General features: G+C 34.8%; 1 protein-coding gene across 2 annotated transcripts in view; it reads right to left on the minus strand.

The window, feature by feature from the left end:
• The window catches only part of LOC106072345 (receptor-type tyrosine-protein phosphatase epsilon-like), a 60,677-nt gene extending 41,455 nt beyond the window's left edge, over positions 1–19,222 (minus strand). The window contains exons 1-11 of one of the 2 annotated variants that reach the window (XM_056028847.1): positions 18,987–19,222; positions 18,601–18,729; positions 17,186–17,347; positions 15,093–15,278; positions 14,739–14,957; positions 12,836–13,039; positions 12,053–12,187; positions 8,949–9,083; positions 2,833–2,973; positions 2,270–2,410; positions 1,686–1,826 (exon numbers count right to left, since the gene is read on the minus strand). In XM_056028847.1, the coding sequence (XP_055884822.1) occupies positions 1,686–1,826; positions 2,270–2,410; positions 2,833–2,973; positions 8,949–9,083; positions 12,053–12,187; positions 12,836–13,039; positions 14,739–14,957; positions 15,093–15,278; positions 17,186–17,347; positions 18,601–18,729; positions 18,987–19,068 (1,675 nt within the window). In that variant the 5' untranslated portion in view covers positions 19,069–19,222. The remainder of the gene's footprint in view (positions 1–1,685; positions 1,827–2,269; positions 2,411–2,832; positions 2,974–8,948; positions 9,084–12,052; positions 12,188–12,835; positions 13,040–14,738; positions 14,958–15,092; positions 15,279–17,185; positions 17,348–18,600; positions 18,730–18,986) is intronic. The other variant, XM_056028848.1, reaches the window with a different exon arrangement.
• Between the last annotated feature and the right edge of the window lie 3,305 nt (positions 19,223–22,527).

Genomic DNA, 22,527 nt, shown 5'->3' on the forward strand with positions numbered 1-22,527 from the left:
GGATTGGAGCGCTGTCTGTGACTGTGTTGTGGACAAGTCTGGCGGGGATGACTTTCATGGCGAGAAACGGGAAAACGATTGCTGCGGCGATAGCAATGGGATATACAGAATTGAAAGAAAAGAAACAAATGAAGAAACTAGAGAAGTCTGTTAAGAGCCTGAAACTTTTGTTCCTGGTATACCTGCAACGAGCCAGACAGATCTTGACAACGTTGGGTCTGCGTCCAAGCTGGCTGCTGTGGACCTTAAAGACCTCTGTTTATCTGTCAGTACCTTTCATAAGAACTCAAGCCATGAAAGCCTCAAGACCGTTTCTGATTCCTTGCCTTTGATGTCGTCGAGGGAAATTGCGAATACGGGCCCCAACAATGGCCGAGACAGAAACAACGAATTTGACTTTGGCAGCGGCATAAGAGAGAACTCGATGCTTGGCAACTGCATCCAGGCGATTGACATGAACTGTATATGCGGCGTCTTGTGGGAACAGTGCCCATGCCAAGAAACCCAGCAACAAGATCTGAACTTAACAGACATTTGTACTTCTGCTTACATCAGTGCGAGTGACTTGAATGATGGTGAATCAATTCCAGCAGAACCTGATGCAGTGGTGGATGAACATTCGCTTATCGAACATTACAAGAGTGCTCCATGGACATACATTACAGATGAAGCTGAGAAAGACTATGTGTTTGAAAACATGGCTACCTGTGGGCCTACAACTGTGTCACGAGACGTCCATGGAAAAGGTCCGCTGACTTGGCGTCTTAAAACAACGGCCCTGGAAACTACAGTGATCGCCACAACCTCCATTTGTGTTAAGTGGCTGGCATCAGAGACTATCGTCATGAGGTCAAAGCGTAGACTGGCCAACTGGAAGAAGAGGAAGCGACGGCCTCGGAAAACTGTGCAGATGGCTTCGTGGACAACAGGCTCCCTGCCACCTGTGGCTCCCACTGATCGACCTCCACCTGAACTGTCAAACCTCAGCTGCAATGTTTCTTTTCGGGACGAAAAGTGCTAAGACGGGGGCAATGTTATGACTTTGCCATGCGCACCGCCATCCAAGATAGTGCAGAAAGAAGGTGCGCACTATCTGTGACCAAACAAGTCGGATGTTGACATTAGAGACTAACGATTTCCGCCCAAGGAGAGAGTCAATATGGAGATGCTGTACTCAAGGTAGATGCCCTTTGTGTTTGTCATGTCTCTATGTAAATAAACGTCTATGTTCTCGTTGAGTTGCCTCACTTAAGTTATTACAATATATATATACATATATATATTTAATATATATATCATATATATGCGGCCCCCATTCTCAAAATTTTTAGAATGCGGCCCTGGAAAGGAAAAGATTGCCTACCCCTGGTATTAACTATTACTCATAATCATTCAATGCAATATATGTGTCATTTAATCCAAATGGTTTTTGATCCAAATGTTTTAGTGTGAATCATATCTACATGATAATCATAAAGTATTTTTAAATAGCTAGAAAAAAAGTATTAGTGTACTTAGCTTACTCAAACTCTTTTTTTTTTTCATTTGTCCATTCCCTATATTATAGCAATGTTTCTCAAAGTGAGGTACGCGTTTTAAAGCGTAATTCTCGGTATGGTTGTATCTTTCTGCACATAAAAACTAAAGTAAAAAAACTTAAAAAATAAGAGTTACTGCTAACTTACTTTTTTCACAATTAGGAAGCTGGAATCCAGGTTTACAACCGTTCTGACATTCGCCTTTAATGTTGTCACATTCATTGTTTGTAATACAATTCAAACTACAATTATTTGAGCACTTATATCCCCATGTTCCTTTTGGACATTCTAGAAAAAAAAAATGGAATAGTCAATTTCATTGCTTTAAATTATTAAAAAACATTCTGAACATTCTTGAGAAAAACATACAAGATTTTGACAAAGTTAGATTTTAAAAAATCATCATTTTTATGAATGAATGAATCCTTATAAGATCACAAAATGAAAATTAAAAAAAAAATCTATATGTTTAGGCTTTTATATATATATATATATATTATCAGGTGGTTTAATTAACACAATTCAAATGTAGATATAAAAATATATTTTCCTTTCTACACAATGATGCTCTATATTTAACATATAATGTGTGTTGGTCTGTCCATCGCTTTTTAACCAGTGTTTCTCTAAGTGGGGTACGCGTTTTAAACTGTTATTCTCGTTGGGTTGTATCTTTCTGCACATAAAAACTAAACTAAAAAACATAAAAATAAGAGTAACTGCTAACTTACTTTCCTCACAATTAGGAAGCTGGAATCCAGGTTTACAACCGTTCTGACATTCGCCTTTAATGTTGTCACATTCATTGTTTGTAATACAATTCAAACTACAACTATTTAAGCACTTATCTCCCCATGTTCCTTTTCGACATTCTAGAAAAAAAAATTAAATAGTCAATTTCATTACTTTAAATAAAAAAAGAATATTCTTGAGAAAAACATACAAGATTTTGACAAAGTTAGATTTTAAAAAATCATTTTTATGAATTAATGAATCCTTATAAGAACACAAAATGAAAATAAAATAAAAAAATCTATATGCTTAGGCTTTTTTTTATAAATATATATTTTTTCAGGTGGTTTAATTAACAGAATTCGAATGTAGATATAAAAATATATTTTCCTTTCTACACAATGTTCTACTTATAATATGTTTTCATGTGTGATTCACTTTTTAAAGCAGTGTTTCTCAAAGTGGGGTACGCGTTTTAAACTGTTATTCTCGTTGGGTTGTATCTTTCTGCACATAAAAACTAAACTAAAAAACATAAAAATAAGAGTAACTGCTAACTTACTTTTTTCACAATTAGGAGGCTGGAATCCAGGTTTACAACCGTTCTGACATTTGCCTTTAATGTTGTCACATTCATTGTTTGTAATACAATTCAAACTACAATTATTTGAGCACTTATCTCCCCATGTTCCTTTTGGACATTCTAGAAAAAAAAATTAAATAGTCCATTTTATTGCTTTAAATTTTTTAAAAAGAACATTCTTGAGAAAAACATACAAGATTTTGACAAAGTTAGATTTTAAAAAATCATTTTTATGAATTAATGAATCCTTATAAGAACACAAAATGAAAATTTAAGAAAAAAATGTATATGTTTAGGCTTCTGTATAAATATATTGATCTGTCCGCCGGCTCATTGAGGTACTCGTTTCAGGTACACTAGGAACAAAAACTTCAGGCACATAACAGACTTCTCTTGTTTCTTCATTTGTCTCTTTCCTTTCGATTCGAAACATAACGTTCAGATCGTCGCAGCAATCGTCGTCACGTTTCTCGTCTTGAAAGTCATCCCCGCAAGACTTGCCCACAACACAGACAAAGACGGCACTACAATCCCCAGTGCCTCCATCACCACTGTTTGTGCAGCCACAGTCCTGACCAGGTAACTGATCCTTCATTAACGAGTCTATTCCTTCTTTCGCTTGCGACACCATTTGATCACTTTGGTCTATCTGGCCTTCCTTTTCAAAACAATCTCCTCCACCTTGTTCCCGAACATGTTCACCATTATTTTCACAGTTTTCAGAAGCTCGACGATATCTGGATCCACCTCAAACAAATATGTTTCCGGATCCTCCCTTTCATCAGCCAGAGCCTGCCGAAGACGTGCTCTTAGAATGTCCTTATTCTTTTCATAGTGTTTCAGACGCCGCCACTCGAGCTCTACTTTCAGTTCCTTTAATTCCAGCTCGTCTAGCCGTTTCATAGATGTCATTTTAAATAAGATCCTACCTAAGGCCTCCGTTGAGTCGCCCAATCCCACTTCGACACCAATTGTTGTAACTCTAGGGTAGGCACTCAATGTTAAGGCAGGCAACTCAACACAGTTTAACAGGAAATAAATACAGGTGTTTATTCACTAGGACAAACACATAACATCCTTCAGCTTCCTCAGAGACTATACCAGTCCTTTGCTACTTAACCCGAATGTGGGCCAACGACAGCCTTCCCCGCTTTGCTCCAGGTCCCTTCTACAACAACAGTATAGTTAGAACCAAGACTCCGAGGAAGCTGAAGGATGTTATGTGTTTGTCCTAGTGAATAAACACCTGTATTTATTTCCTGTTAAACTGTGTTGAGTTGCCTGTTTGTATTTTCAGAGCGACGGCAAAGACTTTCGCCGTCACACTTTCATCAAATTGTTCTTTCATGAGTCTAACAGCAACATGATGAGCACACAGCGAGTTGTTCCTATGACACTCTATCATTCATTCAAATATCTCATCGATTGGTAGCAGCGGCAAAGAAAGAAAACATTTTTCTAGAAAACTGAGAAAAAAATGTATGTTAGAAGTATTTTCTGATTAAGAAATTTGATTAAATAGCTTAAATAAACGGTGTACATATCCATTCAAGTTTCTTTTCTCTTCTTCATTAATACTGCCTGTTCTTCTTCATGAATCCTTAACATTGTAGCTGCATTACCATGTCCCTGAGCTCATCATAGCAAACTCTTTCCGGGCGCTTTAAATTATCAGAACTCCTACAATCAGCTTTTGGACCACTTAAAGAGGAATATCCCACAATATTTCAGTCATTTGAACATTACCATTGTTACTGTTAATATATGTTATAACTTCAGAGATCTATGTTAGGTGTGTGGTTTATAAACTTTCTGAGTTTTGTTACACGCTTGGAAATTAGCTTTTTTTTTACATTGCTGCCTTGCAATCGTATAAGTTTCTATTTCAGTACTGTCTCATATTTGGAAACATTTCCACAAGCCCAAGAAAACAATTCCGTTATTCAATGAAAAGTCCTTTTCAATTCGCTACCAAAATACTAAACTTTTGCTTTGCTAGAAACAATGCGATATCAAGCAATCTATAAGTGCAAGATGTTCCTCTGTTTTACTATCTATAAGTCAATCATAGCAATGACTTCCCTGTCATTGTTTTTAGCCTAAGTCCGGCTAACAAATTGTTCCAAATGTGAAAGCCTGATAAATGTTCTTCCGTCTTCTTGCGAGTTTCTCATTGTGGACATGCTAACTATTTATCAAACAAGAAAATCTTGCTATGCATTTTTTCCCCATTGAGAAAAAGTTAATTGAACCATTCCTATGCTTAATGATATTGCTTCTGTCACATTTTAAGTTGGTATTTTTGTTTTGAAAAGTGCATTTTTTCCACTCAGGTGTCACCCCTATCGGATGTCACCCTGTGCGGACCGCACCCCCCCTCATCCCCCTAGTGACGCCACTGTATATATATATTATAAATGTATTGATATTTTGAAAAAAGTTATAACTGTTAAGGCAAAAACTTATTTTCTGACAGCTTAGTGGTGCAGATTTATTTATTATGTAAACAATAGTATCACATTAAGAAATGGATCGGATACGAACAGCATAGTACACAATTACCCGGTAACAAAAGGCCTACTATTCATGATCATAACATTGGCTTAGGTCTAGTAATTTTAAGATTAAACATGTAAATTCATACCAGTTCTAGTCAAGATATAGTAGATTCTATATCAAGATTCTATATCTAGTTCTAGATCTAGATCTAGACTTAGCTCTAGTAGCAGTAAGATCTTGTCTACTTTTAGACCTAGACTTAGATCTTGAATCAAGATTTAGATCTAAAACTAGGTATAGATCTAGCTAGATCTATGTCTAGTTTGTATGACAAATGACAATGGAGATACTATTTTTTTTTTTGCGAGGGGAAAGTCTTAATGTTAAGTCATTTGTACACTAATTGTAGCTTAAAGTAGGTCAATTTTTTTTTCGTGTTGCTAATTTATCTAATTTTGTCAGAAGAATAAATCTTTTTTACTTTCTTTTTATTACATGTAACATGTTATTAATTTTGAATGTATGGATAAGGTTAATAATTATTATTTAAAAAATATAGCCTAAGTACACTAAATGAATATATGGAGATGCTGTGGCTGAGGGGTAAAAAGCTTGGAACCTGAAGTCCCGTATTCGAATCCTGTCGAAGACTCTAGGTGGACCACTTCGGTGGCCGATTTTGAGTTTGTGTTTCCACACAAACTGTCTTTGTAGCCTTGTATATCTTGACTTTATTTTGTCAACAATACATAAAGGATACGGATCGCTGGTCTGTGACATGGGTAAAGATTCTACTGTTGCATACGCTTCTTTTTCCACCGATGAGAATCTCCTTTCGCTTTGCGATAGTGTCCGGGAAAAGAAGGCCACAGGCCGGCCATCTTGGTTAAGTGTAGCTGCTATAGCTATGTCAGAAGCATTTGTCTCAACTGTTAGCGGGCGATTGTAATCTTTGGTGCAAACAGCGGATTTCTTAAGCTTTTCCTTTAGGTCCTAAAATGCTTGTTTGACCTCCTCATGGACAGGAATCGTTTATTTCTAGTTAACGAGCTGATTTTGTCTGAGAAATTAGGAATCCATTTAGAATAATAGGCCAGCAGGCCAACTAATTCCCGCAAGGCTCTGATTCTTTCTGGGTCAGACTTGAGCTGACCTTTAGATATTTCGTATCCTAGCAGTCTGACACTATGTGTTCCGATCTTACTTTGAGCTTCGTTGAAAGTAATACCATACTTCTGAGCTACTTTTAAAAATCTCTGCAGGTTTTTATCATGAGATTCGGCATCATGTCCACAGATGGTCACATTGTCCACATAAGCGAATGTATTTTCTAGTTGCTCGTCTTCGATTATTATCTACAGTTCGCTGGAAACAAACAACTCCATTTGTAACTCCAAATAGAATTCTTCAAAACTAGTAAAGTCTACCCCCAGCCTCGTAAGCTGTAAATGGCCTTTCTTCTTCTTGAATCGGGATCTGATTCTTGAGGTCCAAAGTGCTGAAGACAGAAAAGTGTCCTGCTTATTCATCTATTCTTGGCTTGGGATAGGCGTCTAACAACATAAATCTGCTGATTGTCTGGCTATAGTCAATAATCATTCGTCTTTTATGCCTCTCATTGGCTGTCATTAGAACCTGTGCCCGCCAGGGGGATTTTGAAGGTTCTATTACTTCTTCTTTGAGTAGTCTCTGAATCTCAGCATTAATAAACTTAGTGTCCTGGAATGAGTGTCTGCGCGACTTAGTTGCCACTGGAGTGCAGTTTGAAGATAAGTTACCAAAAAGACTAGGCGCCTCTACTTTTTAGCTGGTCTAATTGTACTTACACACAGGTAACAATATTCTATAACATATCCTAAAACTCAATATTGTTGACAAATGCCGAAAATGTGGAAATGTGGGTGAGTCAATTGAACACATAATGGCAGGATGTTCAGCCCTATCGGAATCTGCCTACCTAGGTCGCCAAAATCCATGTTGCAAAGCTAATACACCAACACTTGGCTTTGACACACAATTTGATCGGTAAGGATACTCCTCCTTATTACAAATACTCACCACAATAGGTTCTCGAGTCTACTGATCATTTGCTGTACTGGGACAGGCCTATCTTGACCGACAAACCGGTAGATTTTTATCGACCTCATCTGCTTCTCATCGATAAAAAAGAAAAAACCGCTACCATTATTGACATCGCTGTACCACTGTCTCATAATTTAAGAAAAACTGAGATAGAAAAACAACGAAAATATGAGAACCTAGGCTTGGAGATTAAGCGTTTATGGAAATTATCTAAAATAACAATATACCCCATTGTTATATCAACCGAGGGGATAATAACAATAGACCTCACAGATATCTTGGCATTCCTAGGAACATTCTCGTTGCCTGTCAGAGGACGGTACTGCTGCAGACCTGCCACATCACCAGAAAAAACTCCTCAGCGGACACTGATAAAGGGACACAATGAACTTTGTTTCTCTTTAGCGAAACTCGACCCTGGCAGTGCCAGAGAATGAATACTCGTTCTTTTCTAACATAATAATAATCTTTATTGTCCGTAAGGAAGCGTTTACCTCTTGTTTTGCTTGAGTCGAAGTAACTGAGGCTCGTAGATCAGGCAACTAGGGAGCGACAGAATCAGCGGTGTTCTCTTACAGCATTTGTAGTAGCCCCACGAGTGGTTTCTGGCTATGACTCGTACAATAACGAATGTTCATAGGCGTGTTCAAGTACTCTAGCTTCCTCAAATGCATCCTTCAACTTTAAATCTGTTGTCTCTAGGAGACGCTTTCTAGTACTGTTGGACTAATACTAATACTGTATGGACTCGTGACGATGTCACTCAGCCGTCAGGGCTTTAAAGTTGCAGTCCTTGGACAGACTGCGGAGTTTTGGAAGAAAAGCGTCAATACTTTGACCCTGTTCCTGTCTACACGTAGCCAACTTGTGCCTTGCGAATACTTCTTTCTTGGGCTGAATGTAGATGTTATTTAGTGACTGAATTACATCTTCATACGTTTCTTTGTCACTAATCATCTGGTACATCGATGGCAAAATGTAGTTTATTAATAGCTTCTTGTTATCAATGTTTTCTATGGTAACAACAGACAAAAAAGTTTTTAAAGGTTTCATACTAGCGTAGCCACTTTTCTGAATCTTGTGGTGCGGTATGTTCAACATCAAACCTTTCCGGTTGAAACAGTCTATCCATGTTTAGAATCAGTACCACATCTCATAGACACAGTGTAATAAATTGTCGTACTTTAATATAACATCTAAAGCTTTATTACACAGAACGACAAAAAAAAACAACTTCAAGACACCAAATATAGTCAGTACACAAACTAACGTGAATCCACAAATGTAAACAAACACTTGGAGCGACAAACGAAATAAACAAATTCACCACAAAAGGTATATTTTCCTTTCTACACCATGATGCTCAATATTTAACTTATGTTTTGTTATGTTATTCTTTTTTTTTATTCTATAAGAGCATTAAACGGTATTCTTTGTTACGAAAAGAGAGCTCTTGTATCTAAAAAAAAAGTATAAAAGTTTTTAACACAAATTTTTATGGAGAAATAAATCACCTTCATTACAGTATCCTCCTTTGTATCCTGTAATACAAGATTTACATAGACCATTTCTTGAATCACATACTTGGGATTTACAGAATGTAGAACATTTTTCGGAGCAGTTTCTACCATAGAAACCAGATCTACAGGCTTTAAAAAAATAATGATAAAAGCATAACCAGAAAATAATAAAAGTCAATGATTATCTAAGTAATCAAATTCTAATGATTAAAAAAAAACATTATCTATAATGTAAAAGTTGAAAGAGCAAATCTTCTTTCTTCTAAGAAATTTCAAAATAAAATACGCCCGCTGTTTGTTCACAGGCTATCATGTATGTTGTTTATTCTGTTGTTGTTTATTCTGTTGTTCTTTATTCTGTTGTTTGTTTTTGTAACTTCCAGGAATCGGTCCACATTTTAACAACCCCCCCCCCCCAACAACTTTCTAGCACGTGAACTCTGAATCTGTTACATTCAATTGGAATGACTCCCCCCTCCGACACACACACACGTACACATGCTTCTCTCACGTAAACTCTAGTATCACTTTCACTACTTCCCTTCCCCCAGTCTTCCCTCCCACAACTAAGAAATTCTTCCCACACTCAATGACCCCTATCCGCATCACCATCAGAGTTATAACAATATCTAAGGCATATCTAGAATTATTGAGTTTGCTAGGATTCATTCTAACTCTATGTATGAGAATCGATCGGCTGATAAAATTTAAGTAGGATTGACAAAAGTGAGTAATTATCTAAGGGAAAGTACTCCACATTACAACTGTATCTTTCAATAATCTAGAAGTTATTTCCACATCTTCTTATTATATTATACAATACAGACATTACTTCAAAAAAGAAGATGATTACGTCCTACGCGTCATGCATTTAGTCATGCATATTAACCAATGACCTAAATTCTGCCAAGTCACTGGTTTTCCATACTAGCTCAGACAACCCATTCCATGCTCTAATAGCACTAGGGAAGAAGGAGTATTTGTACAAATTTGTCCTAGCATATGGGACGAGGAATGTGCCTTTATCTTTGTGTCTTTCTGAGTATTTTATTAGATTTCGGTTTTGTATTTAAAGATTATGGTTCAGTGTTTTATGTATGATTGCTACTTTACTTTTAAGTTTTCTATCCTGAATGCTTTCTGAATTCACTAAAGGTGTTACTCTAGTCAAATGTAAATATTCGTTTGTTATGAATCTTTCTGCTCTATTTTGTGTCTGTTTTAGTTTCTGAATGTTTTCTTGAGTTGAGGGGTCCCAAACAAAGGATGCATATTCTATTATTGACCTAACCAAGGTTAAATAACATTTTAGTTGTATGTTTTTTTTGCGTTTTTAGTCTGTGTTACTAGTTTACCATGAACAAGATAAGTGGATTAATTTGTGACATGCTCCAATTTGATTGCTATTTCTGTAATTCATCTAATTCTCTTTGTAAAATTTCTGTATCTTGAGTTGTTATGCAATCGTATGCGAATAATCTGACTTTTGTTCCTGAACTTATGCAATTTGGTAAATCGTTTATGTAAATTAAAAATAGTAGACCTAAGACTAAGTTTATTGTTATTGGTGTTGATTTAGAGCCATTTATTATTACAGTTTGTTCTCTCTCTATCAGAAAATCTTTAATCCACTGATGCAATGGATCATCAATGCCAAAATTTTTTTTTTTTAAACAAACTATGGTGGTGAACTTTGTCAAAAGCTTTGGAAAAATCTAGTAAGATAACATCTATTCGTTCACTATTATCTAAACCTTTTGAAATATCATCAATTAGTCCTATTAGTTGTGTATCACATGATCTATATTTCCTAAAGCCATGTTGGTATGGAGTAAGGACATTATGTTCGTCTGAGTGGTTTATGATGTTGTTAAATATTATGTTTTCTAGGATTTTACATGTAAGTGATACTAGTCTGTAGTTTCCTGGATCAGATTTTTCTCCTTTTTTGAATAGATGGGTGACATTAGCTTCTTTCCAGTCCCTTGGTACTTTGCCCTGGTTAAGAGATGCCTGAAAAAGTATTTTGAACAATGGTGCTAGCTCATTGCTTAGTTCTTTGAGTAATCTAGCTGGAATACCATCAGGTCCTGGTGCTTTATTAGGTTTGATGTTGGCTAATACTTTTTGGATTCCCTTTCTTATACTTCTATATCTCCTTTGTTGTCTATTTGGTTCAAATTAAGTAATACGTCTTTGTCTCCTGGGGCTGAGAATGCTGATGCAAACAAAGTATTTGTTCAGGATGTTATCTTTAGTTTCATTATCATTATGTGTTAAGTTGTCTTCTCCTTTTAATGGCGCTATGCCTGTTGTTTCCATTTTCTTAATGTATGACCATAGGTTTTTGTTGTTATCTTTAGATATTACATTGTTTATGTATTTAATCTGCAGCTGTCTGCTTACTTTTTGAGTTAGGTGTTTAATTTTTATGTACTTTTTGTAAACTCTTTCTGCCTTAGCTTATTTAAATTTTCCTTATAGGTTTTCTTCTGTTTACAAAGCTTCTTTAATCTATTATTAAACCAGCATTTATTTATTTTGTTTCATGTGTATTTAGTTGTTATATGATTTTCTATAATGTTTTAAGATAGTTTACATATTTAGCCATATCGCTGAATACTGAAGGATTATTTTTTCATTTGGTCGAAACATTTGTTATATTTTAACAGAAGACCTGTGGTTTTGTAAGTTAAAAGTAATTTTATGACAAAATTCTTGTCTAGGGTACGTTCTCTCTCTGTTAGGTATTAATATTATTTGTCAGATTAAAGCCTTTAATTTGGGTTTCATGTAACCATGTCTCTTCTAAGTCATATTTATTGTATACCTTATTCTATCTAGCTAGATTTTAAAATCTTTTGAGTTACAGTCCTACCGTCTTTTTATCTATCCATGTTATTCGGTTATAGCATATGCTTTAGTTTAATGTAATAACTACCAAACTTTATTTTACTGTTTAAAAGTTCAAAACCTAAAGCCTGAGAGGCTAGAACTATAAAAATAGGATAACAAATATTAGGATTCGTTGACAAATACAAATACAAAAATTTAACATAACTGTTTCTAAATAATGGTCAAGGATTTACAGTTTTTACCTATTGAACATAGAGGAGGGTTTCTGAATCCAATGCAGTTATTTGTGCACAAACCATCATCTTGGCGACAACTTTTGTCACACTTTTGGTCGCAGGTTTTGTCACATTCTAAGCCCCATGATTCTTGAGGACATTCTGGTGTTTTCATTATGAGAAATTATACCATGTACTATTTTAAACATAGAATTTAAGTAAAATTCTTATAGAAATAATACAAATTAATAGATTTTTTTTCCAGTCAAAAATGCTAACATATGATTTTAAATTATTTAATTTTAAATGTATAACATTTTATCCAGATAAAATAGTTCATTACATTGTTTAGCTTTCTGGTCATTTTTGTTGTGATTTTATACAAAGATTATGATATGCTTTAATATTATTTTTAGATCTAGAAAATAAATTAATAAAAAGTAGGATTTTAAATTTTTTATTTAATTAACGTATTTATTACGTTTTTTTTACTGTAATATTACAATGACATGAAAATACTATTACACAAAGATAAAGATAATAAGTACTAAAAGAAATAATTTGAAGTTTTAAACACTCTTAGAAATGTAGATAGATAGATAGATAGATAGATAGATAGATAGATAGATAGATAGATAGATAGATAGATAGATAGATATAGATAGATAGATAGATAGATAGATAGATAGATAGATAGATAGATAGATAGATAGATAGATAGATAGATAGATAGATAGATAGATAGATAGATAGATAGATAGATAGATAGATAGATAGACACTAGAGATCTACAATCAATGTAAATATTACCTGAGTAGACTTCTACTTCACAAAGTGTAAGATACTTTTCATTGTGTATTAGTGCACTCGGATTTAAAGAAACACGAAGAAATGTAACCATCTGATTCGGTGTTGTAAATATCGTAATGTTCCGACTATCATACAAAGGATGGGAACTCCACAACGTAGTTGTATACAGCACGTCGACATTAAATTGCTGCAGACGCCGAGAAGCTAGAATAAAATAATTAACAAATGAAATCGTAAAGTTTTTAATACAACTAAATGTACAAAGGGTTATAGTAAAACATGATAACAAGAATGAAACAAAATATGGATGGGGATGGATGCTACTATTACATTCTTCTTGAATGTCATTCAATTTTCTACATTTACTTTAAGATTATATTGTTTACAATCTAAGGCGGCCCTAGCAGCACGCGGGGCCCCGGGTAAGTGTCATACGCGGCACTTGAGTTATCGCAGGCTCGTGAGCGGTAAGCGAAGAATATATATATACCGTATCACAACATAATAACAGGCACATCCGCCTCTAGTGTTGTAGGCATTACTATTGTTACTAGGTACATTTTCACAATTAGATAATATACTATTGGCCGTTTGACTACATGATGTACTGTATTATATTAATTTAGCTGCTTTAAAAAATGTCAGTTATTAAGAGTAACAAAAAACTAAAACAAATTAATTCCACTTATCTTATTCATGGTAAACCAGTAACACAGAATAAAAACGCAAAATACCTAGGAGTTATAATAAATGAAAAACTGTCATGGAATCCTTATATTGATAAAAGTATCAAAAAATCAAACAAAGCATTCGGGTTTAATAAAAGAAATTTCTATAAATCAAATAAGAACATACAACTAAAATGTTATTTAACCTTGGTTTGGCCAATAATAGAATATGCATCCTCCGTTTGGGACCCCTCAACTCAAGAAAACATTAAGAAACTGGAACAGACACAAAATAGAGCAGTGAGATTCATAACAAACGAATATTCACATTTGACTAGAGTAACACCTTTAGTAAAATCACTAAATTTAGAAAGCCTTCAGGATAGAAGACTCAAAAGTAAAATAGCAATTATACATAAAACACTGGACCATAATCTTTAAATACAAAAACAAAATCTAATAAAATACTCAGAAATACACAAAGATAAAAGCACATTCCTCGTCCCATATGCTAGGACAAATTTGTACAAATACTCCTTCTTCCCTAGTGCTATTAGAGCATGGAATGGGTTGCCTGAGCCAGCTTGGAAAACCAGTGACTTTGCAGAATTTAAGTCATTGGTTAACATGCATGATTAGATGCATGACGCGTAGGACATAATTATCTTTTTTTTTTTAAACTAACGTCTGTATTATACAAGATTAGAATTAGATAAGATAAGAAATTCAACGTAACTAATGATTTAAAAACATTTTGCATGAAAAGTCAACAAACTACAAAATTGATTTCTTCTATCGCGGGCCCCTCATGCGCGGGCCTGGGGCGGTTGCCCCATTCGCCTCCCCCTAAGGCCATTTCTGTTTACAATTGGCAGATAGATTGAAGCTTAGCCATGAGGGGGCCCCGCGATAGAAGAAATATTTTTGGACTTAGTGAAATGAGAACGATGAGATATAGGCCTATAGTGAAATCGAATTTATATGAACATTAACTACTACTGTGTTAGAGATTCTAGACTGACAGACAGGCGGACACAAGATAGGCAGACGACTCCAAAACAGTCGTGTTTTTTTCATTTAATGGGCTGCCGCTTAGAACATGATATTGTATATACTATGTGTAACAATTGTTAGTATTCTTGTGCCTCTTTTTTTTTTAATCATAAAAAATAATAAAGTAATAAATTAATGTCGACGCCCAAATATTAATAATAATTTATTTAATAAGCAATTACCTTCTATCCTATTGTATAGGACAATTCTGTTTACAAGAGATGGATTTGTAAAAGATAACTCCCAGTTTGGATTAGGATCATCTTGATCAGTATGTGAACAGCTGCGACCAATATATTGACCATTTGTATTTCCATCTACTGCGTTACAAGCGTGCGATAATTCACTACTTGTAAATGTAGAACTTTGACTCGCTGTCTGCATCAGAGCCACGTTTTTACCTCATTCAAAAACAGTGAGATTTTTATATTTTAAAAAGTCAACTATTTAAACAAATTTACTTATATCCTTAAATTAATAGCACATCCGCGATATGTCTAAAAGTATATGTGCATACAAATAAAAATACTAATTACCTCCACTGACCCAAAGTGTACATAGTTTTACACCTTCAGTTTGCATAATCAGATATCGAACTGGCGTACTTGCAAAACATTGAATGTCCATGTATATATTGTCTACTACAATAACCTTGTTCACTGTACATTGTATCACTTTATTTGCATTATCCTGAAGCAAAATGCTTGGTCTGGTTGAATGAGCTGTAAAGAAAAATATGAGAATGATATTCCAATGTGAGGTGTTCTCATTTTGTTTTGTGTAGAATGTTATAATAGTTCCTCTTTCAGACCATGCGGTCTATAGGGCAGATGATATAAATGTCTCTTGTTTCTGTGGCCCATAGTTAACGAGGGTGTCACGAGGCCAGCACAACGACCAACCGACTTTACTTTTTCTTAACTAAGGTCAGGTGGACCCACATGAAATTTAACATCCCAAAATTAAACATTTCTGTCTTCACCAAGATTCAAACCCGAGACCTGAGCCAAGCGCTTTACCACTCAGTCACTCCGCTTCTCGTTCAATTAAACTTGAACCTTATTAAAATTGATTTCCTAAAATATGTGTGCCTCACATGTGTGTAGATATATAAAAACAAGTAAAATATTGTTACGATCTTCTCTATCAGGCCTTCTGTAAACAGTGCTCAACAACACAGCACATCTAACACAAGAAATTGACAACAAGAGTTTCAAATTACAAATAGGCCTACATCAACAGCCAATCCAACACAATTGGCTACACTAACTTCAAATGCTTTCTTGTACTTCACAGAAGTAATAAACACTACAAGTCCCTCTAGATCGAACAGCTACCTTCTCGAGGACTCACAGTCTACCGCACCGTCCTTACTGCCTTGCTGTCCTGGACTCGACTGTCCTTTGTTACACATTATCGCTCGTCCGAGAAGGCTTTCGATCACATGTCCATAACACGGGTTATATTTGCGTGTATTAGCAGTACTGTCCCTTGTCCATCGACAGCCATTAACCTGTGTGATTTGCCTAAGTTACATGTGCCAGTAGATCTCTCAGTCCGCCACTGGAGTTACAATATAAATAAACTTTAAAAAAAACATATAAGGAGAATAACTCCAAACTTACAACTATATCTCTCAATAATATAGAAGCTATTTTGCCTTTTTATACCAAACAAAATAATTAATTTCCAATAATTAATTGGCTAGTTGGTTAATTTTTAAAATTGATTTATGTTTTGTTAGGTACAAGAAATAATTGTTCAAAGTTTCAACTTGATTCGAGAATGAGTGTTGTAGAAATAACATGTACAATTATCTAAGGGGACTAAAGCCCATATATTTAGCCATATGTGAGAAGAATGTAGGATTAATTTCATTGTTGGTATCATAAAAATAGTTAATAGGCAGTAATTATTTGACTATTTTTTTTTATTTTATTTATGTATTGTCTTTGCCAATGAATAATTGTTCCAAATTGATCCGAGAATGTTTGTGGGAGAAAATGACGTGTTCAAACTTTTTATCAGAGTGTGAGATAATATAGGCTTTGTAAAAATGGAGAACAATGATTTTGTAAATTGACAGCGATCGTTTTTCAATTTTGGAAATTAAGAAGTTTATTCCAAGTTGAAAAGCTTTAAGTTACAGTATTTTAGTTGTTAAATGTGTTAAATTTAGACTCGCAAATCTTTTCACGATGATAAGATTACGTCGGAGACACAAAGCTATGTTATATTTTGTGTTTGATACAAGATACACATTTCAAAATGTTATATTTTGTGTTTGATACAAGATACACATTTCAAAATGCAAATATAAAAGCTTAAGCCAGGAAAATAAAAACATTAAATAAATAGTCGTCCAGACATAAAAGATTCAATTATAATGATCTGGGTATTTTTTCAACTGAACGCGACACAGGATAAAAAGGAAACTTTGGAATATCAACAATACATTGAGACTTGATATTGAAAGTGAACAGGAAGCACAAACGTAAATAATAACAGGTTGAAACACATTAGCATGTATCAATAAAACAATATGAACATCACTGCGTATTACTTAAATAAAGAAGCACAATGAAAGAGTTTATAATAAATGAAATTGTAACACTACTGTCCAACGTACAATACTCTACCACAGCCCTGAGCCAACTAAAGTAATAATCAGTTTTGAAATCAACTTTTATGGTCTTTTTGTCGCTACACGTTTTATCGTTGTTGTCTTGTAACTCAGAAACCTCCTCATTCTCTGATGTTATCTTTCCTTGGGCAAATGTTATCAGATCCTCTAGAAATATTTCCATTCAAAAAAAAATTAGACGAGCATGCAAAAAATGTAATAAGAAGGAAACAATGAAACAATTAAACAAAAAAAAAGTTGTTTACCGTGCTAATAATAAATAAAGTTACTTATCACTTTTCTGTTCACCTTGTGGACTTTTTTTTCATTGTATTCCTACTTGACTAATACTATAATGCAAGAGTCCATCATATATACAACGAGAGAACAGTTAAGACTACACTTGTACCACAATAATTAACTTCTCCTCCCCTTGAAGCAGGCCATTAAAATTTCCAGCCTTGTTATGCTTCATCTGTCAGTCTATTTATTAGTGGATCTCTCCCTGCATTTAAGTTAGATCTTTGAGGGTCTCTCTAAAACAAATTGGTGACTTTCAGAATGGTTCAACCCTAACCTTCACAGAAATCAAGGCCTAAGAACCAGCAAACCTCCTTTCTCACACTCTGTGGCATTCTTCTTACTCCAAGCGGCCAGGAGATTTATACAGTTAACTTTTGATAGTCCGACACTTCATAGTCCGACACACTTTCTGTCCGCTGCTGTGTCAACGTAAATTCATGAACTTAACGTATAATGTAGTACTTATATTTTTAGAATGCAGGTGTTCTTTAATTCTAATTTCGTACATTATATGAAATCTTCTTTTTTTAATCTTTTTTTACCCTCAGATGTCTATCAAATAATAAATATAATTTTATTTATATATACAGTTAAATTCTAACGTTTGGAAATCTTAATGCCAGACTATCAAGAGTTAACTGTCTTACACCCATTTATGTGCATTCTTTAACATTAGTAACCTTCTCACAACCAGGTAGGAAGTTGTCATTATTTGAACATCTCCGATCCACTATGCAAATATTTTATTATTTATTTTAAATTTTTTGTAAATATGCGTTTTGATTGTTACTATATTCATAATACATCAGTGTGTGCATATTTTCATTTACATTTGACATAGTTTCATGGTTATGAATATGATAATTCCCATTCGTTGACGTATGTGTATATTTATACTACTTAAGTGTACATTGACAATGTTCTAAATGATTAAGGGAACATGATCTTATCCAAATGTATCCTTATAATTATAATTGTCCTTTGACATATCGCATATTGAGATAATGAATTTAGAGAGAATGATTTTATATGCTAAATTTGATAATAGCATATTGCCCGACTTAATGAAATAAAAACTAAATATAGTTTTTTTTTTATAAAATGTGTATTTAGCTTACGATATTGACATTTGGCTCCAAACCATCCACTTGCACATCCACCTTTACATTCCCCATCAGCACCACATGAATTGACACAATGGCATTTGTACTGCCACTTTGAGCCGAACCATCCATAGCGATTACGTGCTAAAGGTAATTAAAATGTGTGTGAATTAAAATTAGAATGTATACTATTTAAATTTTATTTATCAATAACGGTTCGTGTTTCGTCACTAGTGTCATGTACTTCTTCTATTCATGCATATGTAAACGTTGCAATATTTTATGGAGAAATTCTCCATCTCTGTGTGTAACTTTGTGCCTTGAAAAGCTCTTCTTAAGACCACAACAAATGAGTCATTGAAAAAAGAATAGATTATTAAAACAAATATCAAAACGCATACGTTCGCATGTGATTCCAGTATTAAAACAGTTAAAGAGCAGAAGAAGGGAATAGCCAACAAAACAGTCTGTCATTTCAAGCATAAAACAATTGCGATATTGAAAATTTCACTGCTCATTTGAGTTATCCTTCAATAAAATTTAAACAAGGAAGTTTATCATCATGTTCTGGTTTAATTTAATTATGACAACATAAGTGGACCCATTCTGCATGTAGATTTAGTTGATTATCAAGCTAAATAAGTATGTGACTGTCACTAGTGTGTAAACACGAATGTAAAAAAATACTTTAAAAAAAAAGCAAAACTTACTTAAGTGTAATTGTATCAATTAGTTTGGATCCATGGGCGCCCGCAGGATTTTTCAAAGGGGGGGTGCAAGCTGCCACCCTCGGCTTGAAGTCGTATCCTCAACTTTCTTGTTATAATATTAAAGAAAACAACTACCCCCTCCCCCATTCGGCACCTTTGACCAAATCGTTATTAAGTGCACAGTAAATACTTCGTTTTCATGATATAAAAAACTAAAAAACTAAACAGTGAATACTTTATTCACTGTACACATTGTTAACTTTATTCGTGGGGCTCGTGCTTGCCTACTTTCGATCAAACGAAAACTGCAAATGTTGACTGTGGTTGCAGAAACTGTCAATTACTCTATTTATGAATTGCTTTTCGTCGCGATGGACAAGCTGGCTATGAACGCTTGTCGCGCAGTTGTGGTATTCTTCTTTGCATTGCAGCTTTTGCATCGTTTTAGGATGAAGACAAAAAACAAGTTGAACTGACCATTATTATTGCTCGAAAAGCGAGACATAATGAAGAAATTTAGATATGTAATGTAAAGCCGTGTTCTGTAATAACTCCCAAATGCCAAACATGTGTTTTTTTCTCAGTGTGTTTGTTGACTGCGAATTCTCAGCAGCAGCAACTCAATATCCGGTATCAAGTTTTTCTGCCAGCAGTCTCTTCTTCCTCAAGATGACATCTCTGACGTGTTCCTCAGGATGGTCAAGTTGGTATTTTGTCCATGTCTAGACTGTACAATAAAGTTAGACACATGCAGTGCGTCTCTCTGAACATAAGGAACTAAACCAATGAAGTCGAATACAATAGCAATCAACAAAACGAACACCCAAAGACATCTGCTCAGTGCCTGAGATATCTGCAGTTTCATCACTAAAATATCCAGCAAATACAGTTAATTCAAGATGCTGCAGCTTGTATTTTTTTTTCTGCTGCCAGTGCTCCGTTGATCCAAATCAACGTTTTGACTCGAACGATGACATGTGAAGAACTTTCTTGCATCTCTTCTATTGTAAACTGCTAGACGTGTTTAATCTGCTGTTTTATCCAGCGATGACACCGATCGCAACTTCGAAAGACTCTTTACTTTTGTTCAAAGAAAATATAAAATTTATCACATCGAAAGATTATTGGCAAAAAATAATATTCTAGATCTTAACTAAATATTATAAAAAAAATAATTGTGGCATTTTACGTCTCGAAACGATTTTTTTCCCTTTGCTACTTCTTGTGTAACTAAAGAGGTCAATCCTTTGTACTTTCACCCTTCTTTCTACTACTATTGTGTATGACATCTGCAATCCAGGACCTTTCCTTTAATGCTCGCTCTTCATGTGGATCTATCCAGTGCCACTTTTTCCCAGCTGTTAGTGCCGATTTTGAAGAGCTTAATGCCGCGTTAGCATATATCAGTATACCTTAGTAGTGGACGACCAGCTGATCTCCTGCCTTCTGTTAAATCACATACAGCATGTCTTGTGAAATTCCACTTGTGGTATTCATAATAACTATAGCTATGTACAAATATAAACAAATCGTCACGGCTAACATGCTATAGAACAGGCATGTCAAACACGGTGTTGCATGCGGCCCACTTAGCCACCTAAAAAATTATCAAAATAATGTTAAACTACTATGCTGGAAAATAAGAGATGATAAGCTATTTGAATTGAAAAATAGTATTTGTTAAACTGAACAACGAGAGTGAGTCTGCAGTGAAAGCAAGCTACATTTTGTCAAACTTAATTGCATAGCAAATCATTTAGTAAATGTGATTTTATGAAGGAGTGTGTCGTGAAAGCCAAAGAAATTTGTCCAGAAAAGGTGAAAGCATTCAAAGAAATAGCGTTATCTAGGAACACTGTGGCAGATAGAATAAATGACATTTCAGTCAGATTGCGTGATCAATTAAAGAATAAAATAGTTGATTTTGAATTCTTTTCATTGGCTCTCGATAAGTCAATTCATGTAATGGGTGTAGCACAGCTGGCTATATTCATAAGGGCTTGTGACAGGAATTTTGAGATACATGAGGAACTACTTGAGCTCTGTTCTCTGCATAACGCCACAACAAGTGAGGATGGTTTTGAGAAATAACAGGAGATGATATTGCAGTACAATTTATCTTTGGTAAAGCTAGCTAGTCTAACAACGGATGGCGCACCAACCATGAAATGAAATGGTTTTGATGCAAAGCTACTTTCAAAATTAAGAGACAATGATGATAATTTTAAATTTAATATGCTCATTTTCAGTGCATCATTCACCAAGAAACATTCTGTACACAGCAATTACAGTTCCAACATGTTATAAGGCCGTTTTCAGTCGCTCTAAATTTTATTCGTGCCCGTGGCTTAAATCATCGTCAATTTTCAATGTTTCTGGATGACATTGGACACGAATTTGATTGTGTTTCCTACTACACAGAATTCCGCTGACTCTTGCAGATTTCGGTATCGGAGAGATTTCTTGCACTGCTTGAGGAAGTTGTATTGTTTCTGAACATGAAAAGGTGAACATGTTGATGAATGGGTTCAGGATTTGGCATTAGCAGTTGATCTCACTGGTCACCTGCAAGACTTGAATTTGAATCTTAAGAGTAAAGACAAAATTGTCACAAATGCGTGTTATCATGTGAGGTACTGTCAAGCAAAGCTACGACTGTGGATAAACCAAATATGTGTACAAATGGTAGGATGGGATACAATTGGCGAAGCTGAATACTCAAAATGCTATTTTTTATGTAGTACTAGTAAGAAAAAGTGATTTTTAGAATGCCATTTGCTTAATAAAATTTATAGATTTGATAAAAGTAAATAAATAATTTGATTTATATTGGTTGTTTAATTATTTTTGTTAAAATTTTTCTCTATATAACTATGTTAAATTATGTCCCCTTTTACTGCATTGATACACGGTGTGTACAAACGTACACATGATGTAATTCGCTTAATTGTTGACCGATGGACAAAATTTTTGCTTCACTTACTCCTGAGGTCCATTGCATCATAACCCACCCACAAAATAATTTTTTGGAACAAAATTGTGACTTCTTGTACGAAGGGGTTAACTCTTGAACCGTAATGCATGGGCACTCGCAGGGGTGTACATGGTGGTGCACTTGCAAGCTGGGACAAGAGGGACAATAAGGGTAGCTACTTTTGTTTTAAATAAGAGTTAGTCCCCTTTAGTACTTGATTTAAGTCCCTGTTAACTGTTTACAATTGCCACTCGCTCT

Source organism: Biomphalaria glabrata, chromosome 5, assembly GCF_947242115.1.
Source record: "Biomphalaria glabrata chromosome 5, xgBioGlab47.1, whole genome shotgun sequence".
NCBI classification, from domain to species: domain Eukaryota; kingdom Metazoa; phylum Mollusca; class Gastropoda; family Planorbidae; genus Biomphalaria; species Biomphalaria glabrata.